The sequence below is a fragment of the Platalea leucorodia genome (genome assembly GCF_965183815.1).
Source record: "Platalea leucorodia genome assembly, chromosome: W".
NCBI classification, from domain to species: Eukaryota; Metazoa; Chordata; class Aves; order Pelecaniformes; family Threskiornithidae; genus Platalea; species Platalea leucorodia.
In genome coordinates, this window is record NC_138859.1 from 9280968 (window position 1) to 9305787 (window position 24820).

A 24820-nucleotide genomic window follows, 5' to 3' on the forward strand; every position below is an offset into this window, starting at 1 on the left:
GCATGAGTGAAAGGACAGGTCTGGCGGTGCATCCCACCACAACTGAGTGACCATGCTCTACTGCAGACACAGTCTAAGCACCAGTAACTTGCCCCAGGTAGAGACCAGTTCTAACACTGGCCATTTTCCCCAGATGAGGACAGAAATAAGCCTTCCACTAGCAAACGATTCACTGCACTTTTGCATAAATCAGATGTCTGTCAGTACTCTGCCCTTTGACAGAGTAAAACTTGCTGGTTCCAGCCAATGGTTGCTCCTCATGGGACTGGTAGCTTGACAGACTGAGATGCTGAGACCCCTCTCCGACTCTTCTTTCTCACTTAAATGTTAACTTATCTATTGTTGGAATGAACTCTTGCAAGTTTTAAGGTCAGTGTTCTGTGGAAAAACCATACTTGGTACTAGATGAAACTGAAGTATAAGAAAAACCCCAAAAAGTTCATGAGATACAGAAGAAATGTCACAAGAGAAAAAAAATGGAGTAATACCTACAAATCCCAAAGAAGCTGAAGCTCTTCAAGAATGTATGATAGGAAAAGCCAGCTAGTTGCTAGACTGTCCTAAAGAAATTGTAAGAATATGCATTCCCATAAGCAATATATCTATTAAGAGATATGAATTGCTATGAGAAATCAAAAAGGAAAAGAAACTTCTGAAGCTTTTATAACACATTTGAAACTTTGAGGTTATGTACATACAACTGTAGAATACCTGTGAAATCCTTAATTTAAGGCCAAGGTACAGCGGAGTCTTGAGATTCAAAACTGAGGAAAAGGCTACCATGAGATACCAATTTCAGCTTGAATAAAACATTGAAAATGTGTGAAACTGCAGAACAGACAGACAGGATTGCAAGGGCTGGGGCAAGAACAAATAACCTGTTTTACCAAACCACAAAGAAAATAGTAATATACACATGCAAAATGAAAGTGAAGATAGCAAGTTTGCAAAATGCAATCAGAGTGATCCAACAAGAAGCAACGTGGAAGACCGCTTGAGTCTAATAGGCTTCCCAAGATGTTACACTGTAAGCTAATAAAAATGTTCTACAAAAACTACTGGAACTTTTTGCAAATTCTTTAAAAACCTTAAGGAAGTCAGAGAATTTATAGAAGGGTACAATAGTTAAAACCTTTGCAGTCACACATAACTTGCAATACAATATAGTAAGACATAATAAAAAATTGTGGATGCAAAAGCACTCTTGCAAAGCAGTTCTTTGCTTTTGAGGTAACTACTAAACAAAAGTAGAATTATAGGAACTCGGTTCCATTTCTCCTAAATTATTTAGAATTTCTCCTAAATAATGTCCAACACAGAACACACCATTAAAGACAATAGATCAGACAATACCATGACTTAGGCAAATCACTTCAGCTATTAAAACTTATGAAGAAGTACCAGATCTACAAGACAGAAAGGCTCAATGAAAATGGTTGAGATGCATCTCTCCTTTCCTTCCAAAAGAAAATGTAACAGGTACTGCTATAAAAGAAAAATTTTGTACTAGCAAATCTAGCCAGACAAATGTATTGTTCTTTCTCCTTCATATTGTTCTTCCTTACTCATTTATTTGTTCCTGTACAATAAAGACTTATAATTTAGCCTTTGATTGTTCGTGGATCTTTCTGAAGTGGTTTTGGGTTTCCTTTCTGATACCAGGAGCTCTGCTCTAACATGACTCCCATTTGGGACAATGTGTCTTTGCCTCTTCCTTCTATATCTGATCTGAATTCTCTCAGTGCCAGGAGGCACACAAGGCGCGAACATCGTTCTTCCACTTCGATCGGTCTGTGGCTGCGTGCCGTGCCGCTTCCCAAGAGTTCCAGCCTGCACCATTCCTCTCAACCTCCACCATCCGACGCCAGGTCGTTTTTGGGCGACCCCGCTTTCTTCTTCCCTCTGGAGTCCACCCAAGGGCCACAGTGCAGTCTTCTGTTGGTTTTTTCCTCAGGACATGAGCGATCCAGTTCCATCTCTTCCTCCTCACTTCATTACTGATTTTCTCCATCCCCGCCATTTCGGTTTTTTTGAAAGTTGATGCTCGTCGTTTCTGCAACTTTTTATTTTTTTTTTTTCCGGGAGGAGGTAGTTGGCCTCCTGCCCAACCCCCATGACTTGGAGGGCCAGTGGTTTTTCTGTCAGGGTGGCCTTCCCTTAGGCTGCGTTGGTTCGCGGCACCTTCTTCAATTTTATCCGGTGCACCCTCCAGAGAGGGATCCCCTATCCACCACCCAGGGGACGCGCCTTCTAGCCGTGCAGCCCCAGCCGAAGGCTTCCTTCTATATGGGGAGATTAATTTTGTCCCTATCTGTCTCTCCTCAAGTTTGAGCTGTGGAGAAACAGTATTATTTCTCTCTGGTAAATTCAAGCATTGGAACAGGCTGCCCAGGGAAGTGGTTGAGTCTCCATCCCTGGAGGTATTTAAAAGACAGGTAGACGTGGCGTTTAGGGACATGGTTTAGTGGTGAACTTGGCAGTGCTAGGTTAACAGTTGGACTTGATGATCTTAAAGGTCTTTTCCAACCTAAATGATTCTATGATTCTATGATTCTAAATTAACTTGTCAGTAGTTAACACCATTGTGCAGCATCCTCAGCTTATTGCAAGCCACTCTGTAGATACTAGACAGCATCGTGTTCCCCTAGCTCATTCCTTGCCTCTGCCCCATTAAATCATGCATATGTGTGCCCGGATCCCATCAAATACACATGCTGTCTTTGCAATCCTGTTTCCTATTTGTATACAAACATACACACAAGCATGCCCCTCTTTACCTAACAGAATTTCAAGAAAAGAGTGGATATGTGGATTGGGTTATCTTACATATTTGTAGTATGTCTCTGTGACAATATTATAAATTAAATTATTTCCTGGGAATAATTTATGCATCTATTATGAATATCTTCACATTATATGCAGAGAGGATCCCATACTATTCCAGAAAAGGAGTAAGGTAACCCAATCTAAAAAGTCTGAAAACCAATGGAAGAGTCCTCTGTAATATGTTGGTTGTTACCTTGACTAAAACCTTATATAATATTTGGTCAGTTGATTTAGGAAGTGTGAGAAAAAACAAGGAAGTAGTAGAAGAAACTCAAACAAACTGGATTTGAGACACACACACACACACACACACACACACACCCCAATACTGCTTTGTTTTCTTAATTCAACAGAAACAAATAAGGTCACATATGCAAATGTGCAACTCATCATCTTATTCAAATAATCTTATCTTCTTAAACTCTAAATTTTATTTTAATAGTTCCAAAAGGATGTTATTGTTAATTAAATTTTGTTGCATCTGTAATCTGATTAAACACTGCTTTTAATTTCATGAGTACATGCATCTTATTAAATCAGGAAAATATGCTGCAATCTGGCTTCTCTTTGAAATATTTTTCCATAACACAGAAAGTTTTTTCCACTGAAGTTTGAACTACTCTGCACAACTCTCTAGAACCTTTCAGCTGTTAGTATAGAGTATATATTGTTTATGAACCTTATCCTTTCCTAATGTTCTTAGCATAGTTATCATCCTACTCTGCTTTGATGGATCTTCCTTTTGAAATGCTTTTCATGCACCAAATTGTAATTACTTTAGTTCCCTGAGAAGCAGAGTAGTGAAGGAAAGGAAAACATAGACATGCATTAAAAGTCTTTGAAGAAAACATATCTTGAAAATTGGAAGAAGATGTAGTGAGAAAAAGTATATACTTTCAGTTTGGTATAGCTTCAGTATAGTTTAGTATGATTTCAGCATAAATACACTGAATCAGGTAGTGTAGAACCACATAAAGTTAGGTAGATTGCAGAAGAGCAATATATTTATAACTAATACTTGAGGTTTTGTTGTTTTTCGGAATTAGTGCTAAAAGTGCATGAAAAGATATTGTGCAATAAAAATAAACAAAGACCTGAGTTTATCAGTACCCTTATGTCAGTTACATTCCTGAAACTTAAAATGGCACACCTTACCCATATTTATCTAAACTCTAAGGCATCTATCATTTTCATACCCAAGTGCCAAAGTCAATGTAAAACTATTTACTATGGGTGGGAACAAAGGCTGGCTGAATTCACATGAAAGTACTCTATATAACTGAGCACATACTTGTATTCTTACAGTCAGTAATCATATTAAATGGTTAGGTTTGGGGATGCATGTTAAAAATAAAAAAAGTCTAACGAGCAAAAACATAAAACCCCTGAACATCAAAAAGTACTAAATGAACCCCAGAAGAGCTGGAGAGGGGACAGATATCAAAGGGGAAGACTAACAATGGACCCATGAATAACAAACTCAATTTATATAATGAAAAAAAAAGTCATATATCATTACTTGCTGTATCTGAATACGCACACACACACAAATAAATCAGAAAGGCAGCAAATATTCTGTCCAAAGTTATATACAGCAGAGAAAAACTGTTTGAACATTTTGCGTTCACTGAGAAATATTAAGGCAACAAATAATAAAGGCCAAAAAAATCAAGCACATACATGCCATGACTTCATACTTCCAATTAAATAAATACAATTTAGTTGCTATGTTGCACTGACCTTACTATCCATGCTTCTTGCTTCTCCTTCCTTTCTTACAGGAAGGAATTTTTCATGGAAAATAAAGGAAAGCTGACTTTCCATGAGTTACTAAAGCTGTATGATTTAAAGTATCTAAACATCCTTCCACAGACCTTTAGACATGCATCACACACACTGGCTGTTCACACAGCTGGGGAACCGACAAGTCTCCTTCCCTGTAATTGAAGGCCCTCTCTTCTCACAAATCCCAGCATGTATGATCCCACACTAATGATCTCTCCTGCCAAACTGCACTGGGGATAGGCGGCTTAGAAAAGGCATACGAAAAGCCAACCAAGACAATCCAGAAAATGAATTTGTCAAGCACATACCAGAGGAGTTAATTATATTTTGTCTGTGTCTGGTTGTAATATGTGCTGCCGTGTCATTATATTGACCATATCTTAAAGCATTATGATTACTTTTACAGTAAGACAATATAATGCAGATTTCTGAGGAACGTGAATTGGTTTTGGCTAGAGTATATTTGAATTCCTGGCCATGAAGCTTTTAAACACTTGTTTCTTTTCAGTTATGGTTGTTTCCTATAGACTGCAGACTGACATAGTCTATAGACTGACAGCGATCCAGACTAAAAGTTCAAAATTACTTAAGTAGTTTTAATTTCGCAGTTATAGGCAAGACTAGCTGTAACACTCTCTGAAACAAAAATGAAGACCCCATGCAACTCTACTACTTAAAACCTCATTCAATGCTGTATTTTTTCCTCTCTAAAATTAGTAATCTGGAAGTTTATCTTTCAACTGTTAGAATTAATTCAGAGTTACAGCTGGGGAAGGATGAAGGAGAGAAGGACTCAAAATGTCTGAGGCTAATGGTTAGTGATGAACTCTGAGTTGAAAGAAATATTAGCAAATATTCCATTATACTCTTGTAAGCAAAATCGAGTTATATAATCACCTTTCTGAACATAGGCATGGAAATCTCCTATTAAAAACAAATTAAAAAAATAACCAATTTTTTAAGTTGTGCCTTCCTAAACACAACTGATACAGAGAGAACAGATTTAAGTAAATGGCTCCATCAGTTTCTTAAGTACTCCTAGTAAATGACCCAGTTTGTGTACAATTTTCATGACAATTTTTATGCAAGACATGGTTTTCAGAAGACACAACAGTTCAACTTTTCTGGAAAGAACCATAGAGTTTCTTACAGAGGTGTTAAAGGCTTACATACCACATCACCTTTTTTAATCACAAGTAGTTATATGCCTTTTACATAATATACCATTGCCCCATTGTGTAAATGAACATGTATGTGAACATTGCATCCTACGATTGGATACCTCATCACATAAAAAAATGAAAGCATTTTGACAATTCACAGCTGGGCCATTTATGCAGTCCTTACAAGACCAAATATTCCTGCTATATGACTAAAAATGTTAACACAATTATTCATGTGAAAGGATAATAGTCACATGATAAAGTAAATGCATTTTGGTGTCAACAGTTCTACATCCCAAATCATTACAGGGGGAGAGCTATGGGCCTTATGAAAGAAAGGGGGAAGAACTGTGTCACCAGAACAATTCATCAGCCTGCCACCTACTTCTTGACTGTATCTGAATGTCATTTTGGAGCCTGGAAATCAAGGAGCTGTTAGGTGCAATCTAAATGAGTTTTTCTAGTACACTGAATTTGCAGTGGCTGTATTTGGCAGCACTGCAAGACACAGCAATATCTTTAGCGTTATACATTTAGTTCTTATGCTACATATATACATAAAATTATAATCATAAGAAAAACATAAGAAAATACTAAAATTCTAAAAACTGGTGGTAATTTGCAAAGTCAGAAAGGACTGAAATATTACATGAATGGCTTTCTAATTATTGTTGGCTTGAATAAGATCATGTTATTAAAATTTTTAATGCCTGTGTGAACAACAGACTAAAGAAAGATGTATACACAAAGAATTCAACTACTGTTCTTAAAGTACAAAACAGATTAAATTAGAAATATAAGAAAATTAGAGCACTTACAGAAAAGGCCATAACTATTGTGGAACAAACTATATGCACTCAAACCAGAATGGATCCTCCATAATACAACATTTTGGAGCAAGCTTACAACTATTCCATTTTCAAAAGCTCATTTTTTTCTATGAACTGCCTCAAATAGATTATATGGATATGGAATGAAAACCACTATACTGCCTATATAGCCAAAGCATCTAGAAACTACATATCTATCACACAGCATCTCAGTTTTCTAAATAGATAAGCAAGTGAAGACATATCAGCAGCTACGGACTTGATGGGATTTGGCAACAAATAAATTTTGGAAGCACATAGTATCGCTTCTGCTTCCGTTCATATGCCTGCAAGCCTGATCACATATAATATTACTCAAGATTAGTGTTTTTTCTCCTCCTACTTCACTTCTGAAATACTATTCTTCTTTGCAGGTTCTCAGGTTATTTATTCTAACTCTCTGCTTGGCTCTTTACTTGCTGAAAAAAACCTACTGCTAAGATAAGCCAGTCTTACAAATCATTTAGAAATAACTATGAATTGTTCAACAACAGTATTTTATAGGCCCAGTATTTCACAGGACCAGTATTTCACATATTTGGGAAAAAACCCAAGCACAAGTGTAAGGTCTTGCACCTGGGAAAACATAATCCAGGAGTGCAGCTCAGACTGGGATCCACCTGGCTGGAGAGCAGCTCTGTGGAAAGGGACCCGGGGGTCCTGGTGGACAGGAAGCTCAATATGAGTGAACAGTGTGCTGCTGCATCCAAGAAGGCCAATAGGATGCTGGGTTGCATCAAAAAGGGCATCGCCAGCAGAGATAAAGAAGTCATTATCCCTCTCTACTTGGCGCTTGTCAGGCCACACCTGGAATACTGTGTACAGTTCTGGTCCCCATTATACAAAAAAGATGTGGACAGGCTGGAGGGGGTCCAGAGAAGGGCCACCAAGATGATCAAGGGTCTGGGAAGCCTGCCATATGAGGATAGGCTGAGAGAACTGGGCTTGTTCAGCCTTGAGAAAAGGAGGCTTAGAGGTGATCTCATCACCATGTACCAGTACTTAAAGGGGAGCTACAAAGAAGATGGAGACTCCCTTTTTACAAGGAGTCACATGGTGAGGACAAGGGCTAATGGGTACAAGTTACTCTTAGGGAGATTCCAATTGGACACGAGAGGAAAATTTTTCACAATGAGAACAGTCAATCATTGGAATAATCTCCCCAGGGAAGTGGTTGACTCTGCTACACTGGACACGTTTAATACTCAGCTGGACATGGTGCTGGGTCATCTCGTCTAGACTGTGTAAATTCTTGCCTAGAAAGGTTGGACCAGATGATCCTTGAGGTCCCTTCCAACCTGGTATTCTATGATTCTATGATAGGATTTCCTACACTCCACATCATGCTGGAAAATGGCACTCTACCCAAACTCAAAATTTTCTGAAGCTCACTAGAGGAAGTGCGTTTAAACAAAATTCCACTTTTTAATACTATGCCATCCTTTGCCCTTTTATGTTGCCCAAACCTGTTTGTTCACTTCATCACCGTCCTTTTTAATACTCTTCCTTTCTCAGTCTTCTTAAATAACTGTCATAACACATACAGAAATAATCATGCATGATAATTTTCCTCTGTAAACTTTCACAAATTCTTATTTATTTTCACCTTACAACGTAAAACAGCTTTACATGAATTATTATTTTTTTTTTAAATCTGGCATGATCTTATGTATAGACTGTTTTATTAATCATTTAACACAGACCAGCAGTTAGAGATCCTTAATGTTGTTGGGGTTTAGGCATAACTGTTAAGGGAAAATGAAATCTCCTAATTTCATTCAGTTTTCTTTGTTACACATGCAATTTCTGATCAGGCATACTGGTTTCAAAATAAATATTCTTTAAGTATAAAGTCACACTTGGTTTTCCCCATCCTTTTCAAGGGTAAAAATATTTTATCAAAGGAGTATCTGTTACTCTAAATCAGGTCTGTAAATAGTACTCTGAAATATAGCAGTTGGGTTTTTTTGCTATTACATTTTGACGTACCATAAACTAATTTGCTTGGCTTTGATTATTTTTTTTCTTAGCCATGCATCCACACACTTTACTACATGCTTACCCTAGACATCTTTCTCCAGCAACTTTTACTGTTTATTGCTCATTATGCTGCATATATTCATTTTCGAATCACTGATTAACCCCTAATCTTATATTACCATTTTTCAATTAAATGCAGGTGCTATTATATTTTAACACATAGTACACCAATACATTTTAGCTACAAATACATACATAGTAAAGATTTAGGCACACATGTATACAATGTGCAATGCACATACCTATCACGTAGCTAAAAATCTAATTTCAGACAAATTATAAACTTGAATAGCATATCTATTTACTGCTCAGAATGCATGACTTACTTTCTTTGAACATATTTCATTGCCCTCCTTTCTTTATATTACATTTTTATTTGAAAAATAATGGGGAAAAAAATCTCACAAAGAAAAACAGAACACATCAAGATCTCAGGACCATCAAAGCAAACAGGAATGTATTACTGAGTTACAATAATCTCATATGTAACATTTGAAAAAGAATAAATTAAGTAATGAAATTATGCTGCTGTTTTACAGAAGATGGATGCAACAAAGCAAATGTCTTTTATAGATTTGATCACAAACACACGACTAAGAAATGATCAAGTTACAAAAAAAAGTAGTACTAGAGAATCAATTAACAAGGGATTCCCTTTCCATCTTTCCTCTGTTTATTCTAGCAATTGCTTTAATAAAAATCACTATTTCATATACAATATCTATTCCCACCATTCTTCTCTATGATGCCCTTCTTAATTTGAGTGCTGTTAAAAGATAAACAAATTTGTGCTATTCTGCTTAGGGGCAAGAGGGGTCATAAATTGGCAATAAATAAATAAATAAGATATATTTAAAAGACATTTTAAAAAAAATTCTGCCTACTCACTCTGGCCTGAAAAGGACAGAATGAGATAAGTACTTTTCTTTCCTAAGACTCCAATTTTTATTTCTGGAGGAGGGGAAGAAAGGGATTATTACCTAAGAAATCAGAGGAAATAAAGTAGCTTTTGTGCAAGCAAATATATGTTTTCTTACTTTATATAAATTAGTATTTAAACTTCAGGTCTGAAATTAACTTGAGTCACAAATTAGTACTGCCTCTTTCAACCAGACAGATTCATGCTGAGATCAAACCAACAAATATAGGCATTGACACCAAGAAGAGAAATGCTCTGTGAAGAAAAGTGAATCTGACATTTCATGACAACCTGTTCAGTGCTTACCAGGTATGTGCCACAGTGCAATGCTGCTGTTTTGGTATGTTGCTATTCAGAAGCATCCTGTATAAAAGTCTTGGAGAGTTTCGAGGAGAAATAATTGGAGACAGCCGGGGAGAAATAGATGAAGATTTCCTAGATGTCCTGGACTTTTCATGTTGCAACAGGCTTTGCCTCAGGGTCTTCACAAGATCTTCATTTAACCATGGATTTTGACAATGTATATTATCCACTTCAGGAACAGTCAAAGTGTCCGGACTTGTCTGCTGAGCCATGTTTCCCAAGGAAGTTTGTTATTAAGGTCTAATACAATCAAATATTGGCTTGACTGCTTAAAATATTTCCTTTCTTAATCAGTCCCAAAGAACTGTGCAGAGCTCCAACTCCAGTTCAGCCTATTCTGTTTTCAACATAGTGTCGCCTGCCCTCAGAGTCTCTATAGATAACAATCTACAAAGGAAAAGCAAGCTAACTCCTCCACAGAAATCTATTAAACATTACCACTCCTCTCACAGCCCTGCTGCCAAAGATCACTTATTAGCTATCATAGCAAGTGAGCATGGGAGGAAGAAACTGCTTTAGCACGGCCTTTGTCAGAGCTATAAAACTGCCTGTTAAACTTTTGGAACTAACATGCTGCAGCTGCTTGAGTGATTTCTGGTTACATACATAAAAAGCACTAGAGGAGGGCTTAAACATCAGATACGTGCTCATTTTGTTTGGTTATTCTTTCCATTTGCTTATTCCTGAACCTTCAGGAAGGCTGAAAGGAAGGGGGACTGCTGAATAACCTCTTCTGTTTTTTCCAGGATCTACAGTATTTATCTTTGTAGTCCCCATTTACAAATGAAGATTACAAACTTTTACCTCTTAAGCTAACTAGCAAATACTGCAATTAAATAATGTAAAAGGGTTTAGGTTCTGCCTTCTCCACCCCCCTCCCCAAGTCAGTTTATCACAACCAGTTTTCAAATGATTTAGGAAAGGCTAATACTTGCTACATTTTACAGAAATACAAATGAAACAATAGGTTAAGATCTGCACGCAAACTGAAATCAGACTATGAAAGCTACTGGTATCTGTTTAATGAGATGTTCTTAATTCAGTATATCGTCATATCATGACCACTACTTGAACTAGGGAAGTGCCTTTTTTCTGTTCACAGCTGGTGGGGAAACAAACTATCTAAAGATATTAAAAGAGAACCTCTAAAATATAAAAAGGCAAAAGTACTTGCATTTGATCAATACATACTGCTATTAAAATTAATTTTTAGAATATCTTTTTTTCATGGCATTATGCAAACAAGATATTGATGCAGTTTTCTGAGCCAACAAAACCTTTGTCAATCAATCTTGAGACTTATTTTTTTATTTTTTTAATTAAAATAACTCACTTCAGCTATTCTGAAAGACAAAATTTTTATAAACATGTTCAGTTTTGTTCATAACTGATAGCGGACAAAGACCTGTAATAACTGGTGAAAGGCTAATATTTGCTTAAGCTTGGTACATTAACTTTTGACAGTAACAACAATCTTTTCAGTTATAACCATACTTCCTGTTCATCCTACAGGAACAAACCATCACCATTTTCTGAGAGATTTCTTTTTAATGTCAGAACATCAGTTATGTATCATTTTTGTTGGTGCAATACATGTTTCCTCTTTTACTTTGTCTTACAATCCAGCTTTCCTTTGTGAATAAGAATTTCCTTTTAGAAGCACACAGTGTCCAGACTTTCAATGGGGTGAAGGGTGTTTGACCACAATTACATAACCAGGTGTGAAAGGCAAATACTGTTTTCTGTCTTATGGCAAAATCGGAAATCCTGCAAAAGCAGCCTTCTGTCACAATGGAGAGGAATCACCTTTGTACTTAGCACCGAAGCCACAATTCCTGATGAGAATTATAAAGGGAACATCATGATGCTGACAGGAGTGGAACAGCAACTGAAAGGTCTACTTACATTAAGAATGACATTGCTATCAGGAGTCAGCCACATTACATAGGCAAGTTTAACTGTACTGCGTCATATGTGAAATTTGATAACAACGTATTTACAAATTTAATTCAATATCAGACAGCACCACAGAATGCAGAAATCACTGTGCATTATGTTTTCCTGTATTCTTCTAAAATTTTATAGAAGATTTAATCAGTGTGTGAAAGCTAACACTGACCAAATATAGACTAAAACGCAGATATGACTAAAACTACAAAACCAACATTTTAAACTATGTCTTATTAAGAACAAAATTTAAACTGGAAATGAAATGTTAATCCACGGATAGAAAAAGAATTGGATTAAATCATAACTAACACGATATCTGCTTCTGCTCCTTTTCCACTGGAAAAGTAGTACACACAGCACTGCTCTTCAAAAAGCAGACAAAATAAAAGCATGACATATGAAAATGTTTATATCTATGAAGAACAAAAATATCACTTCTCTATTAGTCTATTATTCTTTCTTATTTACTAAAAAACACTAGTGATTCCATGAGTCAAATAATTTTTTTCAAACAATACAGTCTGTATAATGAGACCTAGGTTCTTTTATGCTATGAAATACTGCCATCTGATGTCTATTCCAAAGTATGGTCTTCAGATAGCTGCAGTGGTTTTACAAAATTAGACAGATCGATCATTTGGAGATCAATGAATCAAAGATGTCAACAAGACCATTAACATTGATTACAGTGGGTTCAGGATCATGCTTTAAGTTGCACTGCATTACAAAGATAATTATAAAATAGGAAAGTATTAGTCCACAGATTGACAGTTTTATTTCCTATATTCTTAAAAATATTAGAACTAATTCAACAAGGACCATTAGCTTGACAACCTGCATTACAGGTATTGAGTGGGTTTGCCACATATTCAAAGAGGTAATATGCAATGCGTATAGAACAGCAGGATAAGGCCTTTTAACAGGAAAACTGAACTCGGTCATTATAAAGTAGCACCATTTGCATGAATAGCTAACTAAAATGCTTTTCCTTACTTGGTTAATGGGTTAAATTTCTCAATGTAGATGTTCCATTCCATACCTTATTTTAACATATGCTTGCATCTTCCTCCTCCTCAAAAACAAAATACTAAATGAGATCTTCCCTTCAGATTCTGAGCATGTGGAAATTCAAATTGTAACTGCTCAGCAGTGGTAATTTATGACCGAGGAATGATCTGGCATGGAAGGCCCAGCTGCAGAAGGGGTTAAACTAGCTGGAAGCAGGAATGCCAGAGACAGAACTACTCCTTGCAAGGGAGTGAAATTTCCCTGGGTGATGAGATAAGAAACAGCCTCAGCATTGTCTGGTAGCCATCCTGGAATGGCTCAGGGGCCCAAGCTCAGGGGCCACCTTTGGGCCACCTTTGGGCAGCAGAGCTGGGCTGGGGGATGGACCCAGGGCCAGCTGAGGTGCCCCATGCAACCACTCTGGGGACTGGTGCTGGTGCAAGAGTATATAATGAATCTGCTCGTGATGCATCTTTGCAGACTCCTTGTAGAACCACTTATTGCGGTAGGACTCTGCCCGATGCATTGTTCATTAATTTTTTCTTTTATATTTAAGCACAAACGTGTGTTTAATTTGCCTCGAGGGGTACCATAAAAATTCCCCAACAAACCACAGACTAATACTTTTAATTACTATAAACAGTCTCACAATATAAATGATTTAAGAATCTGTTGAGCCAATCTATGTTAGTGCCTGACACTTATATGTATGAAAACTCTCAAGCACGCGCATGAAGTTAAATGAAAGCCTTTGGGACTGATTTTATTATAGACTAGAAACATGAACAGCCTTCACTGTAATAAGAAGCAGAGGTCTAGCTTCCAGCAATATCGAATAACCACTATGTGATTTAGACAAAATGCTTATCTTACAGTCAGGACTGGGAAGAAGACAAGGCAGAAAAAGGGCAGTAGCATGAGGTAGCCTACCCAGGTGCTAAAATAAAGTCTTGAAAGAAAACTATTCCATAAGAAAAAAATTATCATTTCCAGTTCCCCTAGCCACACATTAAAAAAAGACAACAAAGTACAATATATATTTTTTGCTATAAAGATAAGGATTCATTAAGGAAAAGCCCTACTTGACTGTCTTTTGATAAAGACATATCTAATTTTCCTACAAAAACCACCATAATTATTAAAACTGGAAAACATTGTCAGCTACTCCTTTGAAAAAAACTCTCCAGGTAAAAAACACAATATGTGTTTTGCACACACACTAAGAAAGGAAAGCATAGGGTACAATTCCAAAAATCACTGTAGGGTTTTTAATCAAAATTATAAAAAAAGTATTTTTAAATGTGTTTTACAGGTGAGTTAATTTTCTGGGCTCTTCCCCAGTCCTACTAGTTAAATGAGATCACTGAAAGCGGGTTGTGAAATTCCACCAAAAATATATTTACTGCTTCTTTCAAAATAAGAACATTTGAGATCTCATACATATCACATTTACACCCGGAAGAACGCGGTGACTTAAGGGATAGGGGGAATGGTGACAAGTTCCTGCCCAGCGCAGCAGGCGCATCTCCTCCGTGACTACCCCACCTTCCCAGGTGCCCTTGCATAATAGGTATGAGGCTCTGCAAGTAGAACTGAACAATGATGAGGACGATGGTTGATCCAGGTTGGAGGTGTCGTCAAGGTTAAGTCGGCCTACACCCTGCGTCAAAACCACTTCCATAAAGAAAAAAAGATGGGTCATTATCATAGGAGACTCTCTCCTGAGGGGAACAGAAGGCCCAATATGCTGACCTGACCCACTTCTTAGGGAAGCCTGCTGCCTCCCTGGGGCCTGGGTTAAAGATGCGAAGAGAAAGCTTCTTACCCTGGTACGGCCTTCAGATTATTATCCATTATTGCTTTTTCATGTAGGCAGTGATGAAGTTGCAATAAGAAGTCCAAGGGCAATCAAAAGAGACTTCAGGGCCTTGGGACGACTGGTTAAGGGATCAGGAGCACAAGCAGTGTTCTCCTCTGTCCTTCCGGTTGCAGGGAATGATGAGAGAAGAAACAGGAAGAGCCAGCAGATGAATACCTGGCTCCGTGACTGGTATCACTGGCAGAATTTTGGGTTTTTTGATCATGGGTCGGTGTACACGACACCAGGCCTGCTGGCAACAGACGGGGTACACCTGTCTCAAAGAGGGAAAAGGATCTTTGCACAGGAGTTAGCAGGGCTCATTGAAAGAGCTTTAAACTAGATTTGAAGTTTGAGGGACAGTGTGCTAGCGAGGTCCTTCAGTCCAGGTCCTTCAGTCTGCTCCACAATGTGCTGAGTATATTGGAGCACATTTGAAGTGTCTTTATACTAATGCATGCAGCATGAGGAATAAGCAAGAGGAGCTAGAAGCTTTGGCCCAGTCCCAGAGCTACATCATCATTGGCATAAGCAAAACCTGGTGGGCTGAGTCCTGTGACTGGGGTGCCATGATGGATGATTATAGGAGGGATAGGCAGGGCAGACGAGGCGGAGGGGGGTGGCGCTGTATGTAAGGAAGGGGTTGGATTGTATGGCGCTTACAGCTGGTGACGACACAGTTGAGAGCCTCTGGGTAAGGATGAAGGGGAAAGCAAATAAAGTGGATGTTGTTGTGGGAGTCTACTATCGACCACCCAGCCAGGATGATGACACCAATGAATTATTCTATAAGGAATTAAGGGATATCTCTAGATCAGCTGCCTTTGTCCTTATGGGTGATTTTAACTTCCCAGACATCAACTGGGAATATCATACAGTGGACACAAACAGGTCCAGGAAATTTCTGAAGCATGTTGAAGATAACTTCTTGGTGCAGGTACTAAGGGAGCCGAATAGGAAAGGTGCCCTCCTAGATTTGTTGTCTGTAAACAGAGAGTGACTCGTGGGTGAAGTGGTGATTGGTGGCTGTCTTGATCACAGTGACCACGAAGTAGTTGAGTTTCAAATTGTTGGTGATAAGAGAAAAACCACCAGCAAAACTTCGACCCTGGATATGGGGAGAGCAGACTTAGGGCTGCTGAAGGAGCTAGTTTGTAAGGTCCCCTGGGAATCTGCTTTTGAAGGTATTGGGGTCCATGAATGCTGGTCGCTTTTTAAGAGCCATCACTTAAGAGCACAGGAGCAGGAAATTCCAAAGTGTCAGAAGTTGTGGGTTTGACCTTGACTGGATGCCAGGTGCCCACCAAAGCTGCTCTATCACTCCCCCTCCTCAGCTGGACAGGGGAGAGAAAAATATAACTAAAGGCTCATGGCACGAGATAAGGACAGGGAGATCACTCACCAATTACCATCAACGGGCAAAACAGACTCGACTTGGGGAAATTAATTTAATTTATTGCCAATCAAATCAAAGTAGAGGAATGAGAAAGTAAAAACTAAATCTTAAAATACCTTCCCCCCACCCCTCCCTTCTTCCTGGGCTCAACTTCACTCCCGATTTCTCTGCCTCCTCCTCCCCCTGAGTGGCATAGGGGGACGAGGAATGGGGGCTGAAGTCAGTTCATCACAGATTGTCTCAGCCGCTCCTTCCTCCTCAGGGGGAGGACTCCTCACACTCTTCCCCTGCTCCAGGGTGGGGTCCCTCCCATGGGAGACAGTCCTCCACGATCTTCTCCAACATGAGTCCTTCCCACGGGCTGCAGTTCTTCATGAACTGCTCCAGCATGGGTCCTTTCCACAGGGTGCAGTCTTTCAGGAACAGACTGCTCCAGTGTGGGTCCCCCACAGGTTCACAAGTCCTGCCAGCAAACCTGCTCCAGCGCGGGCTTCCCACGGGGTCACAGGCTCCTTCGGGCTACATCCACCTGCTCTGGCGTGGGGTCCTCCACGGGCTGCAGGGGGATATCTGCTCCACTGTTAGCCTCCATGGGCTGCAGGGGTACAGCCTGCCTCACCATGGTCTTCACCAGGGGCTGCAGGGGAATCTCTGCTCTGGCGCCTGGAGCACCTCCTCCCCCCCCTTCTTCACTGACCTTGGTGTCTGCAGAGTTGTTTCTCTCAGATATTCTCACTCCTCTCTTCCAGCTGCAATTGTGCAGTTCCCCCCCCCCCCCCCCCCCCCTTCTTAAATATGTTATCACAGAGGCGTTACCACTGTTGCTGATTGGCTCGTCCTTGGCCAGTGGCAGGTCTGTCTTTGAGCCGGCTGGCATCGGCTCTATCGGACATAGGGGAAGCTTCTAGCAGCTTCTCACAGAAGCCACCCCTGTAGCCCCCCCGCTACCAAAGTCTTGCCACGCAAACCAAATACAGAAGTCAAGCAAGCGGGGCAGAAGGCCGGCTTGGCTGAGCAGGGATCTTCTTCTAGAACTTAGGTGGAAAAGGAAAGTGTACGGACATTGGAAGCAAGGACAGGCGACACGGGAGGACTACAGAGATGCTGTTTGCCAATGTAGGGAGAAAATTCATGTGGCCAAAGCTTGATTAGAGTTCAAGCTGGCCAGCACTGTGAAGGACAACAGAAAGGGCTTTTTAAAATATGTTAATAGGAAAAGAAGAATCACAGACAACATTGGTCCGTTACTTGATGAGGTCGGTCACCTCACAAATAGGGACATAGACAAAGCAGAGACGTTTAATGCCTTCTTCACCTCTGTCTTTAACACTGATGATGGGCCCTGGGACCCCCAGAGCCCTGTGTTGGAAGACCATGACTGGGGGAATGATATACTCCCAGCTGACTCTGAACTTGTTGGAGACTTGCTGCTCCAGCTGGATGCACATAAGTCTATGGAACCCAATGGGATTCATCCCAGGATACTGAAGGAGCTGGCCGATGTCATTGTGGGACCTCTCTCCATTATTTTTCAACAGTCTTGGGAGTCTAGAGAGGTCCCAGTCGACAGGAAGCTGGCAAATGTTGTCCCCATTTTCAAGAAGGATAAGAAGGAAGACCCTGGTAATTACAGGCCTGTCAGTCTCACTTCAGTGCCTGGTAAAATTATGGAGAAGGTTATTCTGGGTGTTATTGAAAAACACTTGAGAGACGATGCAATCATTGGTCATAGACAGCATGGGTTTACAAGGGGAAAGTCCTGCTTAACCAACTTAATTTCCTTTTATGACAAGGTCACCCATCTAGTTGACCAAGGGAAGCCAGTAGATGGGGTGGCTTTGGATTTTAGCAAAGCTTTTGATACTGTCTCTTACAGTATCCATCTGGACAAAACGCAGCATACAGCTAGACAAGTCCATAATACATTGGGTGAACACTTGGCTGACAGGTCGAGCTCAAAGAGTTGTAGTAAATGGGGTTACATCAGGCTGGTGGCCAGTCACCAGTGGGGTTCCCCAGGGCTCAGTTTTAGGGCCAGTGCTCTTTCATGTTTTTATAAATGATCTGGATGCAGGAGTCGAACGTACATTAAGTAAGTTTGCCAATGACACTAAACTAGGAGGAGCTGTGGACTCCCTTGAGGGTAAAGAGGCCTTACAGAGAGATACGGATAGACTAGAGAGCTGGGCAATCACCAACCATATGAAATTTAACAAGGGCAAGTTCCGGATTCTCCACCTGGGATGGGGTAATCCTGGTTATACATACAAATTGGAAGGACGAGAGGCTGGAGAGCAGCCCCACAGAAAGAGATCTGGGGGTTTGGGTTGATGGCAAGTTGAATAGGAGTCAACAGTGCGCCAAAAGGGCCAACCGTGTCCTGGGACGTATCAAGCACAGCATAACTAGCCGGTCGAGGGAGGCGATTGTCCCACTCTACACTGCACTGGTGCGACCCCACCTCGAGTACTGTGTGCAGTTCTGGGCGCCTCAATATAAGAAGGACATCAAACTATTAGAGTGTGTCCAGAGGAAGGTGACCAAGATGGTGAAAGGCCTCGAGGGCAAGACTTAGGAGGAGCGGCTGAGGTCACTCAGTTTGTTCAGCTTGGAGAAGAGAAGGCTGAGGGGTGACCTCATCGCAGTCTACAACTTCTTCGAGGGGGGCAGCGGAGGGGGAGGTGCTGATCTCCTCTCTCTGGTGACCAGCAATAGGACACAAGGAAATGGAATGAAGCTGCATCAGGGAAGTTCAGATAGGACATTAGGAAAAGGTTCTTCACTGAGAGGGTGGGCGATCACTGGAACAGGCTCCCCATGGAAGTGGTCACGGCACCAAGCCTGTCAGAGTTCAAGGAGTGTCTGGACGACGCTCTTAGTCATATGGTTTAGTGTCAGGAAGTCCTGCAAGGAGCAGGGAGTTGGACTCGATGATCCTTATGGATCCCTTCCAACTTGAGATATTCTATGATTCTATGATTCCAAAAGGTAATACCGATAGTGCTTTAAGCATGTCTATAATGTATGTCCCCTAAGTGCATTTGATTCACTTTCTGATTACATATTCTAATTTAATGTACTCACAGTTAAATCTGATTTTGCAGGTTTTGCTTAGTCACAGCTGCATAGGTAAAAGTTATATCAAGATCAGATTTAATCCCATGTACTATACATTTACCTAAATCATCTTAAGGCTCAGGACAAAAGCAGAGAACTAGAATCTCCTTATAACAGAAATTCAGTATTACAAAAATCTATAAGTGCCAGTAGTTTCTGTTCTCTTCCAGTCACCACTTAAAGATATTAAAAAATTAAATTCAAGCATTCAATTCTTGTACTTTTCATAATATGTTATGAAATATGCTCCTTATGATAAATGAACTTAAATATTACAGGCCTAAAGTGCTCACATTTCTGTGAATCATGAAGACTAGAAACAGCTACAGCATACAGACAAGAATAAACTAATAGGTTCTCTAGGTGTCCTGGTTTCAGCTGGGATAGAGTTAGTTTTCTTCTTAGTAGCTGGTAGAGCACTGTGTTTTGGATTTAGGATGAGAATAATGTTGATAACGCACTGATGTTTTGGTTCTTGCTGAGCAGAGTTTACACTAGTCGAGGACTTTTCAGCTTCCCCTGCTCTGCCGGGTGCACAGGAAGCTGGGAGGGAGCATAGCTAGGACAGCTGACCCAGACTGGCCAAAGGGCTATTCCATACCATATGACATCATGCTCAGTATATAAGCTGGGGGAAGAAGAAGGAAGGGGGGGATGTTCGGAGGGATGGCGTTTGTCTTCCCAAGTAACCGTTACGCGTGATGGAGCCCTGCTTTCTTGGAGATGGCTGAACACCTGCCTGCCGATGGGAAGTAGTGAATGAATGCCTTGCCTTGCTTTGCTTTACTTGTGCGCGCGGCTTTTGCTTTACCTATTAAACTGTCTTCATCTCAACCCATGAGTTTTCTCACTTTTACTCTTCCGATTCTCTCCCCCATCCCACCGGGGGGGAGCGAGCGAGCGGCTGTGTGGTGCTTAGTTGCTGGCTGGGGTTAAACCACGACAGTCCTTTTTGGCGCCCAACGTGGGGCCCGAAGGGTTCAAGATAATGACAGATTTAATTGGAATGTGCTAGATTGAATTTATAGCTGTTAGTGCTGTTTAGGTATTAATCGGCAGGCTTCTGTGCTTGCCATGGGGCTTGCTTGTCTTACTGTATATTAGAGTATAGTGCTTGTTAGTGGCTGCTTTTTGCTTTTGCTACTTGCTGAACTGCTTATCATCTTACTGTGCTGTGCCTGGGAACATTTTGATAACAACAACGGCCATGCCCTGGGCTGGCAGATGGCCAGGGCATCGCTGCTGTTTCTGTGCTGCTGTACTGGACAGGCTGGAACTCCAGTGTGAACTCGAGTCAAAGGGACTGTGACATGCGGATGAGTCCATGCAGGAGCAGGACACCCTGAAGCGCCTGTGGACGTGGATAAGCCCATGCCAGAGCAGGTATGTCTCGAAGCATCTGTGGCCATGGTTATGTCTGTGCCGCAGCAGGTATACTTCTTGAAGGGATTGTGGCCCAAGGATAAGTCTACGCTGGAGAGGGTACACCTGGAAGCATCTGTGGCTGTGGATAAGTCCGTGCTGCAGCAGGTACACCTGGAAGCATCAGTGGCTGTGCATGAGGTCATGCTGGAACACCTCAAAGCATGTGACCATGGGCAAGGCCATGGTGGAGCAAGTTTACTTCTGAAGAGACTGTGGCTGCGGGTAAGGCCATGGTGGAGCAAGTTTACTTCTGAAGAGACTGTGGCTGCGGGCAAGGCCACGCTGGAGCAGGTATATCTCTGAAAGCATTGTGGCCCATGGAGAAGGCCATGCGGGAACAGGTGCACCTCTAAGTGACTGTGGCTGTGGATAAATCCATGCCGCAGCAGGTATACCCCTGGAGAGACTGTGGCTCATAGACAAGGCTCCACTTGGAGCAGGTAAACCCCTAAGGGACTGCAGTCTGTGGATAAGTCCAAGCCGGAGCAGGGGCAAGGGGAGGAGTCCATTGCAGTGTTAAACCCAATGGTCTGGTCCAAAGGGGCCAGGGGTGGAGATTGTAATGGAAATACCTTTAAATGGTTGTAACCCATGATCTGAGTTGCATGTTATAGGAATTACCATAGCAGGAACCACCTGAACCAATGGAGGACAAGTCTTACAAGAAGCAGTGCAAGTGCAGCAGTGACCCGACCTGAGCTGGCTTTGGTGCCCAATAACTCCACGCAACACACCACCTCTCCTGTCCTGAGCGACCACCATCACAGATGGAGCCCAAAGTCACGGACTAAATGAACTTAATGGACATTATGTGGACATTTGTGGATGTTTATGGACATTTTACAGACATTTCACAGGGGTGGTGGTTAATGAGGATGTATTGGATAATGTGGGACCTGAGCATGACGTAAATGGTATGGAATAAGGGGTGGATACTGTCCTGGTTTCAGCTGGGATAGAGTTAGTTTTCTTCTTAGTAGCTGGTAGAGCACTGTGTTTTGGATTTAGGATGAGAATAATGTTGATAACACACTGATGTTTTGGTTCTTGCTGAGTAGAGTTTACACTAGTCAAGGACTTTTTAGCTTCTTGTGCTCTGCCAGGTGCATAAGAAGCTGGGAGGGAGCACAGCCAGGACAGATGACCCAAACTGGCCAAAGGGCTATTCCATACCATATGACATCATGCTCAGTATATAAACTGGGGGAAGAAGAAGGAAGGGGGGGACATTGGGCATGATGGCGTTTGTCTTCCCAAGTAACCGTTACGCGTGATGGAGCCCTGCTTTCCTGAGGATGGCTGAACACCTGCCTGCCGCTGGGAAGTAGTGAATGAATTCCTTGCTTTGCTTTGCTTTGCTTGTGCGCGCGGCTTTTGCTTTACCTATTAAACTGTCTTTATCTCAACCCATGAGTTTTCTCACTTTTACTCTTCTGATTCTCTCCCCCATCCCACCGGGGGGGGAGTGAGCGAGCGGCTGTGTGGTGCTTAGTTGCTGGCTGGGGTTAAACCACGACAGCAGGTAATACTGTGCAAGATTAAATGTGCATTGGATCTCACATAAAAGAGACTAAACAAGGATTAAAAAGTAATTTTTGTGTTACAACTACTTTGAACACAGAGTATGATAAAGTTACAACTACTAATCAAAATATAAAATATATTATGCAACTCTGACTATTTTAAATTACCTTTAACATACTTTTTCTTTTTAGAGCATAAATGGAGTCACTCACAAGGAGCAAAAGAACTCTTTCACATAAAATATGAAATGGAAAAGTTATTAAAATATCTTACTTAGGACCAAGTAGAGAATTTCAGACATATAGGAATGCAATCAAAAGAACAACCCTCCAACACGTTGCTTCTTTGAAAGCAAGCAGGTCAGTATCACAGGGTCATAGGAGAATTCAGGTTGGTAATAACCTCAGGTTATCAAGTCCACTTTCCTGCTCAAAGCAGGACCAGCTGTGAGGTCAGACCATGCTGAAGTACTACAGCACCTGGGAATGGTGTAGAAGTGGAGAGAAAAGAAGACAGAGGTGGTTATGAAGAATAGGTGCTATATCATGGTTTAATTTCCTGAAGCAAACAACGGAATATTGAGGATATAGTGTGATTCAGGAAAGTCCTAATTCTAGATAAGATAGAAAATAAGAATCTTGGATGATGCTATGATTCTTACTTGGGAAGACAGGTTAATGCATGAATTGAGGAGCACAGCAGTCAAGGAAGAAAATAAGGATAGAAGAAGAAGAAATTGATAGGTGATAGGAACTCTTAATAAAATGTTATGTACCAGCAAAGTTCACAGTATTATTTTAATATCTGCCAATTGCCACGTTCTCAAAGATCTGATATGATATTCACAGATTTTCCAAGTGTAGGGTAGTGCTTATCAGACGGTTTTCCTAACAGTTACATGGGGAGACCATAGGTACCATGGGACTGCAATAGGTGACTAAAAAGAGGATTGGTTGCACTTAGCGTAGAAATGGCAGGCATCCTCTGATAGATAAAACTCTCTAATAGACAAAGGTACAGGAAATGTGCAATTCTAAATATTCCAAGGAAATCACAGGCTACTGTGTTTATTCTGCATATTTGATTTAAGTAAAGCATTCTAAGATCCCATCTCTTATTTTCAGTAATAACCTAATAGAACAATGATACCTAAAATGGCATTAAATGACCAAATCAGGTCAACTTTCCAAATAATAGCCAGGTAGGCATACATTTAGAAATATATTTTTAGAAGGAGAACAGAATAAAGAAAGAACAGCTTATGGTAAGCCCAAATTGGGTATGGTAGGTTCACCACCATCAACAAAACACTTGCTGTCACTTAAAATTTTAGAGCACTTCTATTCTTGAGAAGCTCCTAATAAAAACTATTTTCATAATTTCAGCTCAGATTTATCTTGCAATTCAGTAAAGTGGGATTGTATTTAGTCTATCATTATTATTATTAGTTTGGAATTATTGTCATGATTCTACAAAAAAAAAGTACTGTTCAGTTGCTGATTCCCCTGAATGAGCTGCTGGATTTTTTGTTCTGTCTTTTCTGTGCACAGACAACAGAGATAAGAGAATGCTGGGTATATGATAATAAAAGAAAACAAGTAGATAAAATAGCTACTTATTACAATATGGCCAGAGTCCATTCTAAAGAAAAAGAGGAAGATTTTGCAATCCATGCACAAAGACTTCAGCAGTATTTTATGCAAATGTCAGAGAAAACACTTAGACATATGCTTTCAAAATTATTTGCTAAATGGAATACTGCGCAATTGCAGCTGGAAGAGAGGAGTGAGAATATGTGAGAGAAACAACTCTGTAGACACCAAGGTCAGAGAAGAAGGAGGGGGAGGAGGTGCTCCAGGCACCAGAGCAGAGATTCCCCTGCAGCCCCTGGTGAAGACCATGGTGAGGCAGGCTGTCCCCCTGCAGCCCATGGAGGCTAACAGTGGAGCAGATATCCCCCTGCAGCCCGTGGAGGACCCCACGCCAGAGCAGGTGGATGTAGCCCGAAGGAGCCTGTGACCCCGTGGGAAGCCCGCGCTGGAGCAGGTTTGCTGGCAGGACTTGTGAACCTGTGGGGGACCCACACTGGAGCAGTCTGTTCCTGAAAGACTGCACCCTGTGGAAAGGACCCATGCTGGAGCAGTTCATGAAGAACTGCAGCCCGTGGGAAGGACTCATGTTGGAGAAGATCGTGGAGGACTGTCTCCCATGGGAGGGACCCCACCCTGGAGCAGGGGAAGAGTGTGAGGAGTCCTCCCCCTGAGGAGGAAGGAGCGGCTGAGACAATCTGTGATGAACTGACTTCAGCCCCCATTCCTCGTCCCCCTATGCCACTCAGGGGGAGGAGGAGGCAGAGAAATCGGGAGTGAAGTTGAGCCCAGGAAGAAGGGAGGGGTGGGGGGAAGGTATTTTAAGATTTAGTTTTTACTTTCTCATTCCTCTACTTTGATTTGATTGGTAATAAATTAAATTAATTTCCCCAAGTCGAGTCTGTTTTGCCCATGATGGTAACTGGTGAGTGATCTCCCTGTCCTTATCTCAACCCACAAGCCTTTCGTTATGTAGTCTCTCCCCTGT

General features: G+C 41.0%; 1 protein-coding gene across 2 annotated transcripts in view; it reads right to left on the reverse strand.

The window, feature by feature from the left end:
* Positions 1-24820, reverse strand: part of LOC309601869 (3',5'-cyclic-AMP phosphodiesterase 4D-like) — a gene marked incomplete at both ends in the record, with an annotated part of 480588 nt that overhangs the window by 426572 nt on the left and 29196 nt on the right. The window contains one exon of one of the 2 annotated variants that reach the window (XM_082335087.1): positions 9909-10177. The exons of the other annotated variant lie outside the window; for it this stretch is intronic. Coding sequence (XP_082191213.1) covers positions 9909-10177 — 269 coding nt within the window. Of the gene's footprint in view, positions 1-9908; positions 10178-24820 lie in introns of those variants that run through there. 2 annotated transcript variants of the gene reach the window in all.